At 49.2% G+C, this 22,945-nt stretch overlaps 1 protein-coding gene across 1 annotated transcript in view; it reads right to left on the bottom strand.

The window, feature by feature from the left end:
• The window catches only part of JAML (junction adhesion molecule like), a 29,550-nt gene that overhangs the window by 1,680 nt on the left and 4,925 nt on the right, over positions 1-22,945 (bottom strand). The window contains exons 3-8 of the mRNA XM_013007285.2: positions 22,644-22,869; positions 14,063-14,175; positions 11,517-11,754; positions 8,324-8,462; positions 4,100-4,160; positions 1,468-1,554 (exon numbers count right to left, since the gene is read on the bottom strand). Of these exons, the coding sequence (XP_012862739.1) occupies positions 1,468-1,554; positions 4,100-4,160; positions 8,324-8,462; positions 11,517-11,754; positions 14,063-14,175; positions 22,644-22,869 (864 nt within the window). The remainder of the gene's footprint in view (positions 1-1,467; positions 1,555-4,099; positions 4,161-8,323; positions 8,463-11,516; positions 11,755-14,062; positions 14,176-22,643; positions 22,870-22,945) is intronic.

The following is a 22,945-nucleotide window of genomic DNA, read 5'->3' as shown; positions in this document are numbered from 1 at the left end:
GCTGTAATCATCTTGGAAGCAGATGGCCAGGCATTTCTTCTGCCGTGCACTGAGTGGGTCAGTAATCGTGGGCACCACCCAGGGACCTTCCCAGAAGATTATAGCATTGAAAACCCTATGGGGATGGGGCACAGCTCTCCTCCAACCTTCACGGAGTCACTGTGTTGGAAGGGACAGGACATCAGTGGGCTTGGTTTGGGTTGAGCACTGATCCTGGGCTTTAAAGTCACTATAGTACCATCTCTTGCTCAGAAGCTTTCTGCAAAGGATGTCACCCAGCTGGGTAAAACACGGAGCAGGAGCCACAGAGAGGCGGTATTAGCACGTCTCTGAGTTCCCGGATGAAGGTTGGCAGTTACTGTAGCCTCACATGGCTATAATGGAGAAAGGGGGTGAATCACTATATTCAACAGGGACTTTAGGGTGGAGCTAACATTCCACTTAGCGGAACCGGTCCACGTCATGGGTCTCACCCTTTCTTGGCAGAACCTGTCCTTGCTACCGTCAGCTGGGAGTCACGTGTCCTCACTGCCAGTGCAGTAGGAACAGACACACCGTCCATTCCAGCCATTCCCGTATCTCGCAGAGCATGGCTCCCTCATGAACTGGGCGCCTCCCATTGGGCTACAAACAGCATTGCGCTGGTGACCAGCTCATTCCTTTGTCCCTCCCCCTACTCACTCCACTGCAGGGTGCCCTGGGGAGCTACAGAAGTGTGAGCAATGAGAGAATATGAGCCAGACTCTGGATTGATACATGAAACTCAGCATGTAGTCTGCCTAGCAGTTATAAGACTAGGTCAAGGTACAAAAAGTCCCGGCATTAACATTTTTAACATTCAGAGATCCTACTTGAACATTTTGATAGGAAGGGAAAGCATTCCTTGCAAGAAAACACTTGTTTGAAGCACTTCACGTGCTCTCGTTATGGGGTTGTGTGTAACGAGGGGTCCGTGACCTGTTAGGAAAGTCTGGGTCCTGTTGAGGGAGGCACAGGAAGTGGAGTCTGGTTTACACTCGGGAGTCCCCGGGGGGTTCACACAGTCAGGGTGCTCGGCTGCTAATGGAAACCTTACAGGCTTGAATCTGCCCCGAAGCCCATTGGGGCTATTTCCCCAAAAAACAGCCATTCAAACCCTACTGACACGCAGAGGGCTGTGTTGAGTCCGAATCAACGGCACTGACAAAGCTCCCTGGCCCAGATGACGTTGCCCCTTTTGTCCATCTCTATCAGTGACCCTGAAGCCCCCCGACGATGGGTGAAGGTAAGTTCGTGCTACTCTTGTGTCCATCGGGGCTTCTGTTTCTTGGATAGACTCTTGTTACATAGGAAAAAGCCTTTGACCTCAGGAAACGGCTCCCCCGGGGAGCCTGGCCAAGTGGACAGTCCAAGGGTTGGCCACATCCTTCCCACCCCTTCTCTCTCCCCTGGACACCTAGCTCGGCTGTGACCCAGAGCCATCCTCACCATGGTCATGTAAGTAGCCTCGGGGTTTCCAGCCGACTCTTCTTCCTCAGTCACCTCCTGTGGACTTATTGAGAAGTAAACATGTTTCTAGAGAGAGAGAGGGAAAAAAGCAAACCATTTCTGAAAACCGTACATGTCAGAAAAAAAGTTCAACACTCCAGGGCATTGACTTCCAGTACCCATTGGTTAGAGAGTTATTGGGAGCGAGAGAGAATTCTCCTCTCTAACGACCACTTAGGACCAGCTGTTTTTCAGACTCTCTGATCAGGAAAGAGCACCATCTATGAACCAACTTCCTTGCCTCAAAGGCAAACATGCGTATCTATCAATGTTCATTGTACCACTGTTTACGAGAGTCAAAAGGTGGGAATAACCCACGTGTCCATCAACAGGTGAACAGATCAACAGAATGTGCTCTGGTGCATGCCACAGCACACTCAGAGATGAGCCTTGGAAATATTACATTAAATGAAACCAGTCAGACACCAAGGGGAAAATATCGTATGATCCCGCTTACGTGAAGTATGTGGAAGAGGCAAACACAGAGACAAAGGTAGATCAGTGGTTAATCTCTAACACTGCCACCGGGCGATACTGACTCATGCCAACCCTATAGGACAGGCAGAACTGCCCCAGTCTTCAAGGCTGCAACTCTGCCAGAGTAGAAAGCTTCATCTTTCTCCTACAGGGCGACTGCTGGTTTTGAACTGCTGACCTTGTGGTTAACAGTAACCAACATATAACCCACTATGCCAAGGGCTGGGGAGAGGACAAGCAATGATTGGTATTCTGTGGTAATGCCCTTGGCCTTGAATGCAGGCAGAGTGGCATTCTCCAGCAGCGAATTGTCATCATCCCTCTGTATGAGTGGCAGTGATCCTGGAGGGCCCTCACTTCTGGGAGGCCGATGGCACTTTGTGGTTCGCATTGCTGTCACTGTTTAGGGAAGTGATGTCACCCCGTGATAAAGCCTTGGTCTTCTGGAGGTCATGTTGGGAGAAAATGCTACTGATTGGACATAGCCCAGAAGATGGAAACCAAACGAAACCAAACCCATCGCCATAGCAACCCCACGGGGTAGAGGACAGCTGCTCCTTTCCCAGGCTGCGGGTCACTCTGGGCTGGCATTGACTCGATGGCAATGAATTTGGTTGTGGTTTGTTTGTTTTAGAAATCTTCACAGGAGCAGACAGCCCCACCTCTCTCCTAGAGCGCAGCTAGTGGGTTTGAACTGCTGACATTGTGGTTAACAGCCCACAGCTTCTTCACGATGGAAAGGTTGCGCTTTAAAGAGAAGTTCAGAGAAAGATGACCAATAGTATTCCACGGAGACGGATCCATTGTCTCAACCTGCAAAAACCAGTTCCTGTCAAGTTGACCTTGACACATGGCTGCCCGTGTGCGTCAGGGTAGAACTGGGCTCCTTCCCGGTCTCCAGTAGCTGGTTTTCCAAAGGAGGGGCTCCAGCTTGTCTTCCAAGGAGGCTCTGGGTGGACTCACACTGCCCATGTTTCTAGCAGCAGCTGGGCGGGTTAGCTGTTGGCATCACCCCGACGCTCCTTGTTCATCCCCAGCGGCCCTTACCTCTTGCTCTATCACACATTCGTAGGGAGGGGAAGTGCTTTGAGGGTCCTTCCTCTCCAAAAATGCCTGTTACAGGTGGAATTGTAGCCCCTTCCCCAAAGGTAGGATGAGGTCCTAACCTCTGAGAGCTAATGATGTGACCTTGTGTGGATGTTGGGTCTTTAAGGATGCTATCAGTTAAGTTAGCGTGAGGTTCCCTGTGGAATAAGATGGGTCCTGATCCCACCAAGCGGTGTTGTTAGGGGCCCTGCGGACGGCAGAACAAAACACTGCTCCAGCTTGTCCTTCTTTAAAAAAGGAGAACTGCAGAGACAGGAAGAATGGCTATGTGAAGTTACATCTATAGGCAAAGAATGCCGGGGCTACCAGAAGCTAGGAGAGAGCACAAAGGTTCTTCTCCTAGAGCCCTGGGGGGGGGGGGGGCTGAATAACATGTATATTTGGGCTCCCAGTGTCCAGAAGTGTGAGAAAATGTACTTCTATTCCTTTACTGCCACCAACTTTGTAGTCCTTTGTTAGAGCGGCTCTAAGAAGTTAATGAACGCCCTGACTATGTCTTCTTGACCACTGACTCCCGAACATAGGACAATGATTCTCCCTCTAACGACACAGAGCCTCATAGCAGCTTCATATCATTTTATCTGAGCCTTCCAAGCAAATGTATGATATAGGCAGGCAGAGATTTGTGGCCTTGTCCCCCTTCTACTGACGAGAATCCTGACGCTCAGGGAGGTGGGAGTGCTGGGTTTGAGCCCAGGCTTCCCAATCCAAGTCCATTGCGCTGGATCCTCTGCCCACTGTTGGAGTCCACTGCCCTGGCCTGGCTTGGTGCTCCCCACCTCACCCCAGCACATCCCAGCTCACACCTGGAGGCTTTTATTTCAATGATCAAGAGTGGGCCCTCTGTGTCTGGCAAGGGCCTAGGGAGCCATCACGATGAGCAAGACACGGGCCACAGAGGGGTAAGCATAATGCTTCCCTTAACCTCATTTCTCCCTGCACCTGCGCCCTCGCAGACACCTTCCCACGAGAGAGAATCCTCTCTTACCTCTGGGTTCACTTTCTGGGTGGCATCCAGGCTTTTGGCCAGGCTTGTAGATGTCACGGAACTGCAAGGCGTGAAAAACAGGTAGATTAACTATCCAGTGCTACACATACAAAGGTGCCAACCAGGGACCCTGCCCCCTCTTCCTGCCCTACTACCTCCCCAACATACATCGGTTTGAGGCAGGAGACTCAGCACCTAGAATAATCCCCAAACCAAACTCCCTGCCATCAAGGTGGGAGTCTGAGACCGCCCCTCTTTACAGGAGTAGGAAGTCTCAGCTTTCTCCTGCAGAGTGGTTGATGGTTTCAAACCAGCAGCCTTGCAGTTAGCAGCCCAGCGTGCAACCATGGTGCCAGTTGTTCTTTATTCCGACAGCCCAGGTGCGGCCCAGCTCACCTTGGACGTGAGAACGCATGCTTTCCAGTCGAGGATGGGAAGCCATGCTCGAAATCGGTTAGACCGAAAAACAGCTTCTACAGCTACCGACTTTCTGTTCATAACAGGAGATGTCATTTTAACTGACTGAACAGAGTGGGGCCATGAGGTAAGACTCCCTTCCTGGATATTTTAAGAGACGAGACACTGTGTGCTGAGGCTGGAATATCATTCTCACCGAAAGCCAAGAGGTGAATGAAACAGGACGCCAGCCACCACTGACTTGGGCAGTTGCCATAAACTGTCCCTCCCCCATCCCTGCCCTCAGCCAACACTGGGGACCCCTGGGAGGAAGCAAAGCCCCTTGACAGCTAGAAACACTTTCAATTGCCACAGCCCAAAGGGAAACTGCAATCTCCCCAGCCCCACCCCACTGCCAGGGATGTATGTCTCCAGCTCTCCCCCAGAAAACCCGCCCCTTTAAAAAGACTTGGATCCGCATCGGTTACGCTAAGTGTGGATTATTTGAAACAAGTGCTCTTCTCAACTGAGGGCTAAGTGTAGAGATGTTGCCTTTTTTTTTTTTTAAGGAGCTTTCTGACAGTGGTGGCACAACCCATGGCTCACGGTGAGGGCCTAGTCACCCATCTACAAAGGCAGCTCAGAGAAAAGGAAGTGGAATCAACCCATGCTGGACCCCGGCGGCCTGGTGGTTACACGCTGGCCTGCCACGGAAAGATCCGCCGTGGACAGCACCAACTGCTCCATGGGAGAAATCTCGTGAAGAGGAACGGCCTCCGGAACCCGCAGGGGCAGTTCGGCCCTGTCCTGCGGGTCTCTGAGTTGGCTTTGAATTGACAGCAGGGAGCTTGGTTTGGGGTCTCTTCCTGGGGCCAGGCTCATTCCATCTCATTTATCTCCCCAGAAGAGGTGTGAGGTTGGGAACATCTATGTGGCACAGATGAGCATCGCTGAGCATGTGAAACTCTCCTTCGTCTATTGCATTGCCTTAAGAGTCTACTGACCCACCGCCATGTGACTCATCGTGACCCCGTGTGACAGAAGAGAGCTAGTGGGTAGAGTTCCTCAGAATATAAATCCCTATCGGAGCAGACAACCTCATCTTTCCCCCTCAGAGGGACTGAGGTGCCAGCCCTGTGGTGAGAAGCCTCCATGCTTTGCCCACTACATCATCAGGACCCCTTAGAAAAGTAGGCAACTCATAGCAGCCCCCTGGGGGTTCGGAGACTGTAACTGTTCACAAGAGCCTACTCTCTCCCCCAAGGAGCTGCTGGTGGTTTCCAACTGCCGAGCCTGAGGTCGCAGCCCAATGCAGCCCAATGCTTGTGCTCATCAATGCATGGCGCTGGTTTCTCTGTGGAGGTCAATGGACTTTATCAGCATTTCTGAAAAGGACTAATGAGAGTCGCCGACCAGCAGGGGGCAGCAGAAATTCAGCAAGCAGGAGGAGGCCAAGCGGAATGGTCCTCACAAACACAAGCTAGGAGATCTGGCCCCATGCCCCTTGGTCAGCTGCTGACCCTTGACCCCTGATCATCTGTTCTCTATGTTTGCCACTGCATGTGCATGTCCTGCTTTATCTGAGGTGACGCTGAAATACAAATCAGGAGTAAAGCTAGAAAAGAAATGTTAAAGTGTGTTTTTTTTTTGTCCCAAAGCAGAAATGTCTTCCCTGTGTCTTCTGATTATAAAGTTGTATGTTGTACATCGTAAAATAATTCAAGTAGCATAGAAATGTAAACAAAGTACCCACTAAACTCCTCACCCCAAATATCGTTGTGATTAGTTTTTTAGAATTATCCTTCCAAATCTCGCTCAATATAAGCAAAAGTTTATTCCTACAAATAATTTCTAAACCCAAGTTGACTAATTCTTGGCTCGGTGCTCCCAGCACTTCAGAGCAAGGGCCCTGGGGAGACCAAGCAAGTCCAACACCAAATAGGAGCACCCTTGGGAGTGGAATGAAGTCCTAGCAGGCACAAGTGCTCCTGCTGACCCCGTGTTTGGGGGGTGGGGGTGGAGAACACTCAACAGTCCCACTGAGGACTCAAAACTATTACTTAGTCCTACCAGGGGCCCTTGCCTGTTGACACTATTTCAACAAGAGACCATTTGTCCTAAATTGGGAAAAACTCTATGACATAAGCAAAGCTTGAGGGAGGGAGTCGCTGGGACTAGAGGCTCAGAACCATAGCCTCGTGGGATACTGAAGTCAATTGGCATGGTCCACAAAGACAGCATTGGACATTATCTTGATGAGTAACCGCTGGGGTCTTCAAAGTTGGTGAACAGCCTTCTCGGTAGCAACGATTGGTTTCTCCCCATCCAGAGGAAGGAGAGCGATGGAGATGGAAACAATTATTCCAACTGAGACACATAGGGAAACACCAGTCTGCACCTCCCTGAGACCGGACGTACCAATGGCGCCCGGCTATCACTACTAACAGCTCTGAGAAACATCAAATTAGAAGGTCCTGGATAAAGTGGGGGGAAAGTGGGGGGAAAGCGTGGAACAAAACTCAAAATCATGAAAGAGTCCAGGCTTCGTGCTTGGATAGAGACTGGTGTGGCCTGCAGGACTACGGCCCTTAGACACCCTTCAGGTCTGGAAGTGAACTCCCCCCGAGTTAGAAGAATCAACCCTCTGGAGTCTAGACCTAGGACAGTACTTACCCAAGGATGAAGTTCAGAGAATGAGGAAAGAAGAGAGGGGGTGGTACATTGAGGGCAATGCCATGAATGAGCTGAAACAGAATGTATATAAATTGTTGGATGTAAATCTACTCTGTTAACCTAGACCTCACTCACAATTAAAAAGACGACCGAGAGACCATTTTCCCTGCCATGTTTCTTCAACCGTTGGTACAGTGAGGGATATGAACCTGCCAGCAACCACTGAAATACAACTGCCAGAGAGCTGGACCTTCTGGATCTCTGAAAGAAATGCTGATGAAAGTCAGGCCTTGAAAACACACTTCAATGCTAAATCATTTAAATTCAGGGCATCCATTCAAAACTCGCCTATCTTATTATTATTAGTTGTTGTTGTTGTTTTCTGAATTAAACAGCAATCACCCCTCAAGACCTGAGCTTCTAGATGATGTGCATTTCAGGCACTGGGTGGCACCATGGCAGTTCTTATCAAAGATTCACCTTTGTCATCGTCCTCTGCCTAGACCACTACTCTGCTTGGCATCGTTACCTGTGTACGAGACCAAGGCAAAGGAGTGAGGCGTGTGCTGGGCACAGCTTCTTGGGAGCCCGTGAAGCAAAGGTCAACCTGAGGTGACCACAGATGACGTGCATCTACAAGACCACCGTGGATGGCTCTAGTCAAACATGCGCTCGTGAACAAACAGAATGTCCATCAGCAGAATGCTGAGTAAGGAAACCGCGGTAGACACCCAGTGTAACATTATGCAGCCGTGCAGATAAACCTAGAAGACAATTATGCTAAAGACTATGAGCCAGCTGCAAAAGGCCTGAGACTATAGGGTCTCACTTAGAAGCAAATAGGTAGAAGTCGTTAATGGGCATGAGGAGTTGGGGGAAGGGATGAAGAGGGGGGATTTTTGAGGGGCACTGAGTGTATGTGGATGGTGGTGGAATACTTCGGGGGCGGGGGGATAGCAAAAATGGTGACACAACATGGACAATGCATGATGATCACTGACTTGTTACATGTAGACGTTAAAGGTCCTGCTCCATACTAATCCAAAGTGCAAAAAAATATCCGTGAAAAGAAAAAGAAAAACTAACTGTGAAAATGAGAGTTAGGGCGCTATCACTAGAGACAGCGCTGTACCCCCAGCTTCCCATCTCCTGTACCTCTTGGTCCTGCGGGTCCTCTTCATGATCAATAGCAGAACCGCAAGCAGCAGAACTGTAGTGCAGACAATGCCCACAATGACCACGAGCTGATTACCCGCCAGGAGCCCGGGTGGAAGGGCTGCTGGGGTCACCATGCCTGGCAAAGGAGAAACGCAATGCAAGGTGCTCAGTTCTGCAGGCAAGAGCCTCGGTCGTCCAGGTAACAGCCCGATGCAAAGCACCAGGAGCCAGCCAGGACGGGCTAGACTGCACCATACCGAGACACTGCCCCCAGAGATGGAGGACCCAGGCCTGACCCCGAGTTTCCCCTAAGATGTCAATTGGGGCAGTGGGAGCAGAGCCCAACAACATCTCACCTATGCTCCGGTTTCCTTTCACAAGAACAATTCTATTTTTAAATGTGCTTCATCTGACTTACAAAGGCAGGCATTACAGAGGCTGCTAATTGTTTTCCAGAAGAAAGCATGCTACAGCCCTCAGTAGCCCACGCCCAAGCAAGGCTTTAAAGAGGTATTCCACCTTGCTCTTTAACTCTTCTCCCTCTACACGTGCAGGGTGTGCACGGGTCAGATGCTGTTCTCGCCAACACGGCCAGGTTCTGGGGACACACAGGCGAGTGATGCATCGCGCCTACCCTCAAAGGGAGACAGACACACAAACAGAAAACCACAACCGATCACAGCTGCTGTGAAAAAAGGTCTCTAATGGAGTGTAGAGAGGCACAGAGCAAAAGCGGCCAGTCTCTATGAGAATGTGCCGGCAATCGGTTTAAGTTTAAGCTGAGTCTTAGAGGAAACATCAAGTGTGTTGGGCAGACAATAGGGGAAGAGGTGAGTGAATGCGATGCAGTCGTCTGGAAACTTGACAGGACGGGGCTTTGGGGAACTGTAAACAGTCCAGGAGACGTGATGCACAGATTACATTTGTGGGCACGGTGAGAAATGAGGCTGGATCGATAACAGGGCCCCGCTCATGAACAGTCTTCATCATGTCAAGCAGGAGCTTGGCTTAGAGAAGCTTTAGGGACTGAAAGACTACACACCAACTCAACCCAACTCACTGCCATTGAGCCCATTCCAACTCCCAGACCCGGCAGGACAGGGTCCAACTGCCCCTGCGGGTGTCCGAGACGGCAACTCTTTACAGGAGTGGAAAGCCTCCTCTTTCTCCTGGGAAGCAGATGATTTTGAACTGCTGGCCCAGTGGTTAGCAGCCTCGGGCTTAACCACTAGGAATTCAGATTTGTTCAGATCCGTGGCTTAGCAGGATGGCCCTGCTCGCAGCAGCATAAGGAGGGAGCAGGATGACTGGGAATGGGAACAAAGACGCACACGAGGCCGACAGTCCGGCCCAGAGACAACTCCGGAGGTCACGGTGAACTGGCCGGAAAGACACCCTCAAACGTCGGCTACAGGAATGACTGAATTTGCTCACCTGTTAGATGAGAGGTCGCAGCAAAAGCAATCACGTAGAGCTTCAGGGCATCCAGTTGGGGGCTAACTGATGTTGAGAAGATGGGCTAGGAAGTGGGGCGCAAGTATAGACTTGGATAGGGTGCCACTGAAGTACTTTTGAACGTGCAGGTGCAATTAGCCAGAGAATAAGTACCTAGTACTACTAAGGTAAAGAAGGCCAAAGCTGGGAAATTAGACGCCCTCGGTAGAGGCGGACACAGACCCCAGCATGCAGTGCACCAAAGTTACTATAGTTAGTAGGTGGGCAGTCTGACTCTGTCAAGACTGCACGTCGCATTGACGGTGGTGATCCGCACACCCTGACCATCCTGAAAACCATTGAGTGGCACCAGTCACATGGGTGAGTTAGGTGCTTTGCGAATTCTGTCTTCCTAAAGTGGATCTGTTTGTCTCTGTTTGTTTTTCAGAAACACGCGGGATACAACAGAAGTCAACAAGGGCAAGGGGCAAGGAAGGCTGGAGCATGCTCACACATGGGATGGTAGAAGCCAGAAGAAAGTGAGAACGTAAAGATCTGGGCGAGCCAGGTTGGGAGGTTCTGGAAGAGGAGGTGCCCTGTAGCCTGGGCCCAGGTCCAAATGAGCACCGTCTGCCTCAGGATGGCAGGGAAGAGACAGGAATGGGGGCAGATGTGAATCTGAGTGTGGGTGAGGACGGCTTGGAAGTCAAGTGAGCCCTCACTAACAGTTTGTATTCTCTCAAGACTTCTGACAGGGAAGGAGCCCTGGTGGAGCGGCGGGTTGTACGTTGGCCTGCTAACAAGGTCAGCAGTTCGAAACCACCAACCCCTGGGGGGGCGGGGAGGAATGAGGCTTTCTACTCCTGTAAAGATGTACAGTCTTCCAAATCTACAAGGGCAGCCCTGACCCACCCTCATAGGGTCACTCCGCATGGCAGGACGTTTGGTTTGGTTTTCCTAAAAACGAAGACTACCTAGAGAGGGCAGTTCTTTAACCAATCCAGCTGGTCTCCTTCCCGTCCAGCTGCGACCCTTTGTCGTTAATGAGAAGGAGCCTCCATCGACTGAAATCTGACCCCAGGGTATCGAGAAACCCATCCATTCTCACACACACCCCACTCCCCACCCCCACCCCCCATACACAACCAACAACCCCCGTCAACCACAACCCACTCCTGGGGCCTGAGCGAGAAGTCAAGTCCACAGGCCACATCCTGGCTGCTAACTGGGTTAGGGTTTGACTCGATCAACCTCTCTCCAACAACATTTGACTGTGCTCTCCGGCACCCCACTGGCCTTAAGTCACACTGTTTACCAGAACATAGAACCTTGGATCAGAAAACCCCTCCAGCTCCAGTTCCGCTTCCTTTCTGGCTTCTCTGCATCCCTGGCTCTCGCTCACCAGCTGCGATCATTTTCCCTCCCACTACAGGGCAACTAGCGTTTGCCTTGTGGGTGGGGTGGGGGTTACTCTGGACATTAACCCTGGTCCACCTCTGAGCTCCTGTGCTTTTAAATCAGTAGACAGCCCTGGTCATGAGGCATATCGGGCATAGCTAAATATCAGCTCCGGCACTAGGGTGAGGGGAGAGAGGTCCCCACGTAAGGAAGCACTCACCCTCCAGGACAGAGTGGGCACCTGAGGGTGAGTGACTCCTGCGCGTGGTGCCCTCGTCACCTCTCTGGCCTCCCTCTAGTCCTGGCCTTGCCCACCAGCCAGGCAGTCCCTCCTTCCTCCCCACCGGAGGCTCCGTACTTCTAGGCTCCCTCTGGAGCACGTGGAGCACCCAGGCCTTCTGGACCTCCAGGTTTCCCAGGCGGATTCTGCAGGTGTAGTTCCCTCGGTCAGACTCCTCCACTCCTCGGAGCACGATGGAGCCGTCTTTTCGGGAAATGTCCCCCACCAGGTTTACACGGGTCTGGAAGCGCCCCTGGTTCTGGGGGGAGCCCACCGGCACCGGGCGTTTGGAGTGATAGTGGAACACTGTCTCCTTCTAGATGGGAGAGACAAAGAGTACGCGGTTACCAGGACGGGGGACTCAGGGAAAGAGGGCTCGGGCGGGCGGGGAGATCTCAGGACTCAAAAGCCGTGTATGTGTGGGCGGTGGAGGGCTAATCGGAAAGGATCATGTCCACACGTGTGTGTACATCCACATAGGTGTGAATGCAGAGATAATCCCTGAAAGGAAGGTGCCATCAAAATCATGAACAATTGCTAAATCTCAAGAGAGGAAGGAGGGAAAAGAGAAGGAGGGACTGTCACTTTTTACATGGCTCCAATTTTAAAAAGTACACTTTTATTTTTTAATGACTTTTTTGGTTGGCCACCTGAAACGTGTGCAAACCTGAACTCCTAGACCTTGTCCTCCCCTCCTCACCTTCCCCTCCCCCACCACCTGGGTCTTTCCAGTCCATCCCACTTGGATCAATGGCAATGCCTCCATGCAGATGCTCAAACGAAAAGTACTAGAATCACCTCGCTCCTCTCTTCCTCAGAAACCTCACCCTCGATCCCTCGGCAAATCCTATCACCTGTCCTAAAAGTGTATTCTGAGTCCGGCCCCTACTCACCTCTCACCTGCCTTCCTGCCGCCGTCTCCTGGATCATGTGAGTAAGGAGCTGGGTAGTTGGAAACCCCCAGCTGCTCCACGGGAGAAAGATGAGGCTTTCCACGCCCATAAAGGGCTGCGATCTTGGAAACACACAGGCACGGTTCTGTCCTGTCCTTCGGGGTCACTAGGCATCAGGAATGACTCAACGGCAGTGGATTTTGAGACCTCTAGTCTCAGCAGATGAGCCAGACGAGGCTTGGGAAGTATGACTTAAATCAACAAACTACAATGGCCCCCATTTCTACTCAAATGACGATGTCAGACGTGATGTGGCATAGCCCCTCATTTCCTGTTCCTCTCTGACTCCTGCTTCTACATGACCACTTTCCCACTACTGACCTCTTCACTCCACTCACGCCAGCCTTCTTGCCATGGTGTGAGGACTGACCTCAGGGCCTTTGCACTTGCTGTTCCCGATGCCTAGAACGCGTTTCTCCCAAGACACACCCTCAAGCCTCGGCTTAAATGTCACCTTCTCGGGGAGGCCTACCTGGCACCTATATAAAGTGATCACCACCATAGCCTGCTATGTCCCATCCCCTTCTCTTGTTTTATGGTTCTCCGCGGCTTCCACCATTGTTATTATGTATTTATTTCTTCATTAGTTTACTGCATCAACCCCTTCATCTTTATCATCAGGCCCCATTAGGACAGAGGCTCTATTTTGTTTACTTGAACGAATCCTCGGTGACCAGAACAGCGTGCACCAACTAGAAGCTGCCAATGTTTGCTAAATGAATTTCTCATAAATGCCTGTGTGTACCATCTCTCTTGAGAATGCATTCATGACGCAACAGTGGCTATACAGACACAAGCATAATTGGAAAGAACTGGCCCATGACCTTTCATTCCTTAGAATTCAAATTCACAACCTCAAAATGTCAACTTTGAGCCTTTTTCTACTATGAGCCACCTGATGAATGGCACAGGCATGACAAGCTCCCGGGGGACCTGGGACTATGTATAATCCCCAATGCCATCGAGATGCCACCCTTTCCAACCTACACATAAGGGAATCAAGTGCACATGACTTTGTTATAGGCGCTTCCTGGAATATGTTAATGTGTTATCAACTGTGCACCTAACTTTTTATTCATAACAAACTACCTGGACTGTGCCTCAAAACACATCTTGACTGATGAGTGCCTCACTGCTGCGCGGTTGAGTCGGACTACTGAACTACCTTGTTGTTTACTCTCTCAGCGTCTCTGTGAAATGCCGCTGCCCTCAGCTCCCAGGATCCCAGCATTTCAACATCCCTGGGGACCAAGAAGACGCCTTTCATGACATACCGAGGTGATGAGGCGTAAAAGAGAACCACCCCAAATGATCCTTTATCACGAAGACACCAGTCTTATGCCGAGACCGCAACTTTCCTGGATAAACTGAAAACCAACCTCACAGAAGCAAAGGAACGTAAAATACTCAATGGAGTGTCCAAGCCCAGTGCAAAGTGTCCCAAACACATCAATGCTTTGAGAACCCCCAAAGCGCAGCATTGTTTTTACAGACACCTTTCTCACGAGGTAGCTGGACTTGCTAGAAGGAAGACCAGTTCTGTGTGGTTCCCACACCTAGGTTCTCACCCCACCCACACAGCGCCTGGTAACTAGATTCTCCTCTGCCCGCGCAGGCTGGAGCTCACTGGCCAGGCTCATCTCCTGTGCAGTGCTAGGTCCCTTCCCTTACCTTAGCATGCTCTCCGGACGAAAACACCCAGCTTAACTCAGTCACGTGTTTCTCCTCTGTGCTATGGAAAACACACCCCATCACAGTTGACTCGCCCACGTGGACCGTGAGCTCTGGGAAGAGAAACAGTAAATGAAGTCAAAGCCAAGGTGTGATCTATAAACGCCCAAGGTCTTCAGAAGACACCGTGTTTAGCCAAAGACCTTCGGCAGTCAAACCAATGTCCCTACCAAAGACTGCACACACCCCTCCAGAGATGGTAAAGATGGCCCTCTGTAACCAAGTGCCGAAAGGCCTTTCGCTGGAACCCAGCGTCGCGTCCCAAGGATCAGAGAATTCAGAATGCTCGACCATAGTTGAAGAGTCTGCGGGTTTCCTCCATCTTCACACTGCAATCGACAGTCTCCAAACAACAAAACCCGATGGCTCTTGAGCCCGTTCCAACGCCTCGTGGCCTCGTGGAAGAGAGTACAGCTGCCCCGTCGGGCTGTGCAAGGCTGTGCGTCTTTAGAGAGGTTTTGGAGGCGCACTGACCTTGTGGGGAGCAGGGGAGCATGTGACCACTGTGCCTGCCAGGCAGCTGACCAGTCGCCAAACCAAACTCACTGCCATCGCGTCGATGCTGACTCAGAGTGACCCTCCAGGACAGGGCAGAACTGCCCCGTGGGCTTCTGAGATTGTCACGCTTTACAGAATTAGAAAGCCCCATCTTTCTCCCTGGGAACAGCTGGTGGTTTTGAACAGCACACGTTGCAAAGGGGCAACCCCTATAATTCCCTTTTCCCGGAATCCCTCCTCCATGAAGTCCAATTCCACAGCAAGCCTACACTAAAGAAATTACAGAAATCTTGAAGCCTCCACTTTCCGGTCACCAAGATCTGGTCACTTCTGCTGAACATAAACAGGAAGTGTGGAAAATTACATAGCTCTCATTCATACATAGAAGTCCCTGGTTCTCCTAGCCGAAAAAAATTAAGAGTGATGTTCTTCAACTCCCTCCTCCTCCTCCTCCTTTGTTGTCTATGTCTTGCTGGCTAGTCCTGGCAACGGTACAGGTCACAGGACTCCCTGCTAATCAGGCCAAGGCAGCAGATAGCTTTCTCCTGGACTTTGCTGCTTCAATCCCTGCCCCCACCTGACTCCCACCTGACCACCCCTTCCTCATTCTTTCCAGGCTCTTTCCTCTCCCTATTTATTTATACAAGTAGTCTGCCTCTAGCATATGCTTACTGCCTGCGTCCTGAACAAGGAAAACAGTGAGGCAGATGTTTCTAACTTTTCAGTCATGGGCGACACACATCAACCACCTAGTCAATGAAGAAACGACAGGCAGCGGTACCTAGAGAGGCACAAGCCACGGTTGTAACTACAGAGTTTCTGCAAAAGAGGGTCAAGCAAAGCTCCCAAGGGAACAAACACAGGGAGTAAGCCAGCCCTTTTATCCCTTTTATCCAAGCTGTTTCCCTGCATGGATATTAACTTCCTGCCCCACCAGGGAGGGGAGAAAAAGAAAACATGAACACCAAGTTCCCTGGAGGGAGTTATTTCTAAAGAAATAAAAAAGTCACTCCAATGAAGACCAGGAGGAAAGGCTGCTGGTGCCGTTGCTGAGTACCACGGAGCAGGTCCCGGTTCACAGCAGGCCTGCAGGATGCAGGAGAACTGCCCACAAGGCTTCCTCCAAACCCATCAGCACATTAAGAAGGCAACGCCTGGGTATCCTGAGACCTTTCAAAGTACCGGGCACGTGCCAGACACCTTATAAGTAGGGCATCACGATACTCATCATTACGATACTCAGTGTGTGCACTGCCACTGCCCTGTTTTACAGACAAGAGAGCCTAAGCAGCCCAGAGCCACACGGCCAGTCAAAGGTGGAACGCAAGCCCTCCGATCCAGACCTGATAAAAACGAAGCCCCAGCTTTCTCACTCGCTGTCCCTCACCAGCTCCGTAAGCCAGGGGTGCTCAGCCTTCCTCATGCGCGACCCTGTCATACAGCTCCTCATGTGGCGGTGACCCCCAACCATAAAGTGATTCTCATTGTTACTTCATCACTGTCATTTTGCTACTATTATGAATCATCATGGCAATATCTGATATGCAGGATGTATTTTCATTGTTACAAATTGAACAGAATTAAACATGATTAAAGCATAGTGACTAATCACAAAACAATATGTACTTCAATATTGTGAAATAGTTATGTGTTTTCCGATGGTCTTGCTACCCCTGTGAAAGGGTCATTCGACCCCCAAGGGGGTCGCGACCCACAGGTTGAGAACCGCTGTTGTAAGTGGCGGTGGGGAGGCTGATTCTACCGCAGGAAGAGTGCAGCAAGCTAATCTTACTTTTATTTGCAGGAAGATTGACCATAGTATTTAGAGTAAGAAATTGTAGTCATGGACTCCTAGGGAAACTGAGGACTGACGGCTGTGTTTTGTAGAGAGAATAGTAGCTGACTGTGAACACCGACGTCTTCACGTGACATGAGGTGCCCTCCCTGGGTGAGAGGGTGGCTTCTCACAGAGTCCCTAGACAAGGAGTTAGGGGTTCTGTCTCGTTCCTCTTGAGCTGTAAGGGCAGAGAAACAAACCAATGAGAGCTGCTTCCCTGGCGACTGGGAAATAGCTAACTGCTTGTAAAGTTGTTCTAGCCTGTTCCATGAACTCTTCAACTCGTTTTAAGTGATTGGCTCCTTTCAGGGCCCTCTTTGCCTCTTCTAAGGAGTCAGTCATGGGGGTAGACTAGGTCAAGTGTTGGGCTACTAACCACAAGGTCACCAGTAAGCCCAGGAGTAGACTGTCCCAGGAAACCCGAAGGACCAAGTCCACTCTGTCCTACAGCACGGCTCACAATGAGTCAGAAGTGATGGTGGTGGGTGTGTAGTGCTTCCTCTAGGAATCCGTGGGTGGTGTAATTGCTAATGCACATGGCTTCTAACCAAAAGTTTGGGGTTCAAGTCCACTCAGAGGCACCTCAGAAGAGAAGCAATCTACTTCAAATAAATAAATAAAAATCAGTCCTTGAAAGCCCCAGGGAGCACAGGTCTCTCCTGACACACAGGCTGGCCCAGAGTCGGAGTCAACCTGACGGTAACGTTGAACTTGACGGTAACTGTTGTGGGTGTCTCCACCAAGCAGGGAAAGACGTCTGTGTGGTTGATTTTGCCAGTGTTGACAGATGTTCAGCCCGCCAAGCAGCAAAAGGTGCCCATGTTGTAGGCTGAGCTTGTGCGGGCCCCGTGAAAGAGCGCAGGCACCAAGGGGTACACAGTAATTCTCGAGAGCTCGGGTATCTGATTCATGTTTTGCTTCCTGGAGAAGCACACACTTGGAAGAAAGAGAAAAGTGATAGTGGGGGTGGGGGGTGAGGGGCAGGGAGTGGAGGTTAAAAAAAAAGGAAGAATGGCTCAAGGGCAAATCGCATGCTCCTTCTGGAACTGGGTTCTTTAGGAGGCAGACTCTAGTGAGAGGTTCTATTCAAGACATGCATTCTTTGGACAGTGCTTACTGCTTGCTGACACGGTGTTCAGGGCAGGCCAGGGGCATGAAGAGCCCAGGCCCAGGGGAACAGGGCAGGCACAGTGAACAGGTGAGATGAGGAATGTTGCAGAGGAAGAAGGTGAGAGCACCTTAGAAGCATGTGGGCCCATTCTAGTGGTGTGGGGGGCGCTCAGAGTCTCGCTCAGTGAGCAGCCTGCCATGCTTGCTAAGGGACCACCTGGGTCCACTTGTTGCGTGCAAGTGGAAAGAAATGCAGCAATAAGAAAACGGGTTCCGTCTGGTCACTAACACCCGTGAACCTGGTTCACAGGAACTAAAGAAGATGAGAGTGGGTTGGCTGAAGCTGATGGCTTAACCCAAGGAGGCTAAAATTTGTTTACAAAAACTCTTGTGACAGAGCCCATGGTCAAAAGTGAGGCAGTCCTCATTGAGTTGACCAGAACCCGACCAGGTGAAGGGAAGATTTTTGAGCCTGTGAACTGGTGCATCTTGCTGCGGACTTTATGGACGGCCTGTCCTGATTTGACTTTGCTTATGGATGCGGACTCACGAGGTTCCAATCGAAATAAAGATTCTTCACATCGAGGAACATGCTTGTCTCCTCAAGGCACTAGGTTCGCAGAAGTAGGCAGTATAAAAGTTAAATGCCCGAAATTGGGGGATAAAGGCATAAGGTAACTGGCTTACAAACGTTCATGAATAAAAATATTTTTGTTTTGATCACTTATGAAATATTATGTTTGAATAAGGCTGGTACATTTCAAACTATCTGTGTTTTAGTTTTATCTTGTTAGAACTGTTGTCCTTGTTTTGAAAATTGTATCTGGCTAAAAAGTTGTGTAAAGGTGTCATGCTAATCTGACACTTTTGACTGTTCCAAGACCACCTGCAGGCAGAGACTCATGATCATAACTTGCCTAAGTCCCGGCAAACCTGACAGACTGTCCAGCACCAACTCCATGAATTCTTGAGGAAGGCAGAACCCCAGCCACCAGCAAGCAGCCTACCTGTGCACCCATTCCAGCCGGTGACGGCATCCTCGTAAAGTGGCTGTGTCCACTGGACTGAGACCACGTTGATAAAGACCCTTGCCCATCATGCTCAGAATTCCGACCACAGTCAAGGTGAACAGACTTGTTGCCTGAGCTCACCACTCGCATCACAAGGCTGCCCCACCCGACACAGAATGAACGATTCATTCTTCTGTAAGAGACCCTTTAAACGGAGACTATCTCGGGTTTCTTAATACTGCATCTCAGTCTAGGTTTTCTGCAGATTATAACCACACTATTAAACTGTGTTACGATAGGTCACAGTGCATTGGCAGGCTTTCCCGGAAACGTGGTGCTCTTGCTGGCTTGGCCTCACCACCTGCCTGTCGACCTGAATGTTTAACCACTAGGTATCGCAGGCCCCCAGCCACAGCCATCTCTGCACGCATCACCCAGAGTCACTGCTCCAGTACAATTAATGCAAACATTCACGGTTGAAAGTCACCATTTTAAAATTGTCAGAACAAATGAAGTCCTTAGCAGAAGTAGCCTTGCAAAATAAACAAGGTCTAAATTTGTTATTCCTTAAACAAGGTCAACTATGAGCTGCCCTTAAAAAATGTTGTTATGCAAACAAAACTGGGATTGTGCGAGAAACTCTCACTTTAGTCTGTAAAAGTGTAAAGAGGGATGATAAAAAAAATAAAATTTACAGGCAATGGATGTCAAAAATTGTTTCATTGGTCTCCTTGGGTCACTATCTTATTATTCTTGCTGTTCTCCTATTATCCATTATTACTACATTAGTAGAGTTCATCCCAGACTGATAGGGGCTGTTAAGCTTATGATATTAAAAACTCAATAGATAGCCCTAAATCCAGAAAAAGTTGCTGATGAATCAATGACTTGATTTTCAAAGAAAAACAGCAGGGAGTGAGGCAGACTAGCAAGAGCCACGTAACCCCATCTCACTGACTGCCTCCTTCCACCTCGGAAAGTCCCACTCAGTGATTGATTTTAAAATGTACTCTTATGTTCTCAAGATCAGAACACTGTAATGAATAATATGGTTCCTTTTGGTGTTGTAACCATGATACTACTATTTTTATTTTATTAACCAGGATGTTATAATCAACGTTGTACCCTGTAACACTCACTAACACTAAAGAATACCATCAATTTTGCTTTCTGCTTCTGCCCATGCTTGCTTCAGTCCTAGACAAATGATAAATGAGCTTTTGCCTTTAAAGATGGACTGAAATGTCCACTCGGGACTGTAATCAATGAACCGCTTTTAGATTCTAGCAGTCTGGTTATAACTGAATAAAGACTGGTCTAAATTATCAAGACATTATAGTGACTGTCGTTTATTTGAACCCACAACACACTGCATTCTTGACTTCTTCTTACGTGGAAGAATGCTTTCTTCAAACAAAATCCTACCTGGAAGCCCATTCAATAAATCAGGAAGAAGAGAAACAATTTCCATGTGAACTGAAGCGGAAGCGGAAGCCCTTGGAAGGTCTCTCACCCCTAGGGATGTCAAAGGGTTCCCCAGAGCACTGTCCCGATCACTGAAGCCAAGCCCCCACTCACAGAGAGAAAAATGAGGCCCAAGAAGCTAGGGAGACCTGCTCTCTTTTATAGCCCCCAGAACACTTTACACAGGGCCATTTATATAGAACCTATAAGTATACATTTTATAATATCTAATATTATATTGTCTTATTTTATAATATATGTTATATTAATACTATATGGTATTTATTTGCATAAATAGATTATATATCATATCACATACATAATCTACTCTATATACATTTTTATATATGATACAGACCTATGTAAAGTGTTATAGGGGCATGACTATAGCTGCATATGCACAGCATAAATAACTGTGAGGGACACACCAGAGAAAGGGAACCAGCATAATAACATAGACTTTGTTGCCAGAGGTGCCAGGGTTTGAAGATAGTAAAACCTGCAAAAGTCAGAAGCTAAGTAAAGCGGAACCCTGCCAGAGACGGAACACACAAACATCTTCCACTCCGCGTGTAGAAGAGAAGTAATTCTGCCCCTGCCAAAGGCAGAAAACTTTAGAGACCTGGAAAAACCGGGAGCCCTGTCAAGTTCCGGCCCTCACACGTGCTAGACTCGCTGCTTCTTAGAGGCACATCCTCAGGCTAGTTGCCTCATCTCCGCTACCTCACTGTAATTAATGCAGGAAGGAAACACTGCCTCCTTCACAGGGCTTTGGTAAAGATGAGATGTGCTTAAAGTAGTGATCAAAGTAATTCTCATCACTGTGGTTCATTAGAAAGGATCCTTTTTGACACGGAAAATTGGGCAGCATACATGGGTGATAGATGCATAGCGTGATGGTGTAACCAATTACACGGAATTACGGGTTTAAATTTTTTTAGTTGGAAAAGTTATAAACACACACATAAGTCAAAAAGCATTGCTCCCCAATCGTAGAAAACGCTGTTGAGCAGAAATAGAGAATTGTGAAGTCATGCCTCAATAAGGCCTCCCTGTAGGTCTCTATGCTTCTGAAGGTCGTGTCTCTCTCTGGCCTTCCCTGAAGAACTCGGCACTCTTTGACCACGTGCTGTTGCCAGGTGCTGCCGAGTCTCTTCCGACTCACAGCGACCCTGTGTACATGAGGAAACACCACCGGCTCCTGGGCCGTCCTCCCAGTGTTCTTATGTCTGAGCCTCTGTGTCCATCCGTCTCCTGGAGGGCTTTCCTCCCCTTCACTGTCCCTCCACTTGACCAAGCATGATGTCCTTCTCCAGGGACTGGTCTCTCCTGACAACAGGTCCAACGTAAGTGAGATGAAGTCTCACCATCCTTGTTTGCCTCTCAGGAGCAGTCTGGCTGTACTTCTTCCAAGACAGATTTGTTTGTTCTTGCAACATTTTTCGGCAACACCGTAGTTCAAATGCATCAATTTATGCCACTCGATGGCAGTCTTGGCATCCTGAAGGGACTCATATGATAGCCCTTTTCAATGTTCTTTGAGTTTGGGGAGCAAAAGGAAGTCTGCAGGGGCAAGATCAGGGCTGTAGGATGGATGGGGTAAGGTTTCCCAGTGAAAATTCTCATCAGACAGCTTTTGCTACCCTTGAAAAATAAGCAGGTACATTGTCATGATGGAAAACAATTTCTTGGTGCCAATTTCTGGCCTCTTTCCCACTAAAACAGTTTTTGATTTTCTTATAACTTCTTTCTAATAAGCCTCCACGAGCAACCTGTGATCTATCAAGATTATCCCTCTGGAGTCCAAAAGCAACAGTGTCCATCACCGTCTGAGCTGACCTCTCTGCCTTGAGTTTAACAGACGCAGCAGATCCCCTCAGAAGGCACTGTCTGAGACCAAAAGGAGCCTGGCGGGGCCGTGGGATGAGCACTGGAGCGCTAACCACTGGCCAGCGGTGCAAGCCCATCAGATGCTCCTCAGTAGCCATCTGCTCCCATCAAGATCTCCAGTCTCAGAAACCCTATGACAGGGTCGCTATGAGTTGGAATTAACGCAGTGACAGTCGGTTTGGTTTTGGTAAAGAGACCAAGGCACATGTATTACCGCGATAACTTGTCTGCAAGCATTCATTGATTACAGAGATAGGTCCAAACCCATTTTGTTTGGAATAAAACCATATATGTATGAACTGAAACCCTAGTGGCAAAACTTTTGAACTTACCAATAGTTGGATGGATAGATAGATAGATAGATAGATAGATGATAGATGTAAATAGAGATTTATCATGAAAATAAATATTGAGATAAATGGATAGAGAATTGCAAATTTAAAAAATCAATTGATTTCTAATGATTCAAAAAAATGCGATCCCTTTAGAATTTTTCCCTCTCTTAAATTCCAATATTCCATATAGTCAAATGAGATTAAATATAATGTTAGGTTGTGGTTTACAAAAAGAGAGAGAAAATAATTTATTTAGGACTTACTCTGCAGTAACTACCTAACCCAAGGGCTGGTATTTGTACAAGACCTGTCCCCTGCCCTCTTTGTCCATCAAATCTCTGGCCCAGCCACTCTTCCCTAAGCAAGCCTTCCTGTACCTTTGGGCTCCTCTGGTCTTACGTGCAGTACCACCTCCTTCTTGAACACCAGGCTCTCCATCTGAAGGCGGATCTCACAAGTATAGGTTCCTTGGTCAGCCTCTGTCACGTCTTGGAGAAGGAGAGAGCCCTCGTTGTGTGAGATGTCCCCCACCAAGCGTACACGATTCAGGAAGCGCCCCATGGGCACGCTGAGGTTGGCATAGTAATAGAGCACGTAATCACCCTGGAAGGCAACACAACAGTGGAGAAAATAGAACATCAGATGTAAAGTCCCTGTTATATGAAGAAAACCTAGTCGT

This window comes from Echinops telfairi, unplaced genomic scaffold (assembly GCF_000313985.2).
Source record: "Echinops telfairi isolate 266 unplaced genomic scaffold, ASM31398v2 ScPeMD7_7463;HRSCAF=8501, whole genome shotgun sequence".
NCBI lineage: Eukaryota > Metazoa > Chordata > Mammalia > Afrosoricida > Tenrecidae > Echinops > Echinops telfairi.
Note: the sequence above shows the minus strand (reverse complement) of the source record. Positions and strands in the feature narration are given on the sequence as shown.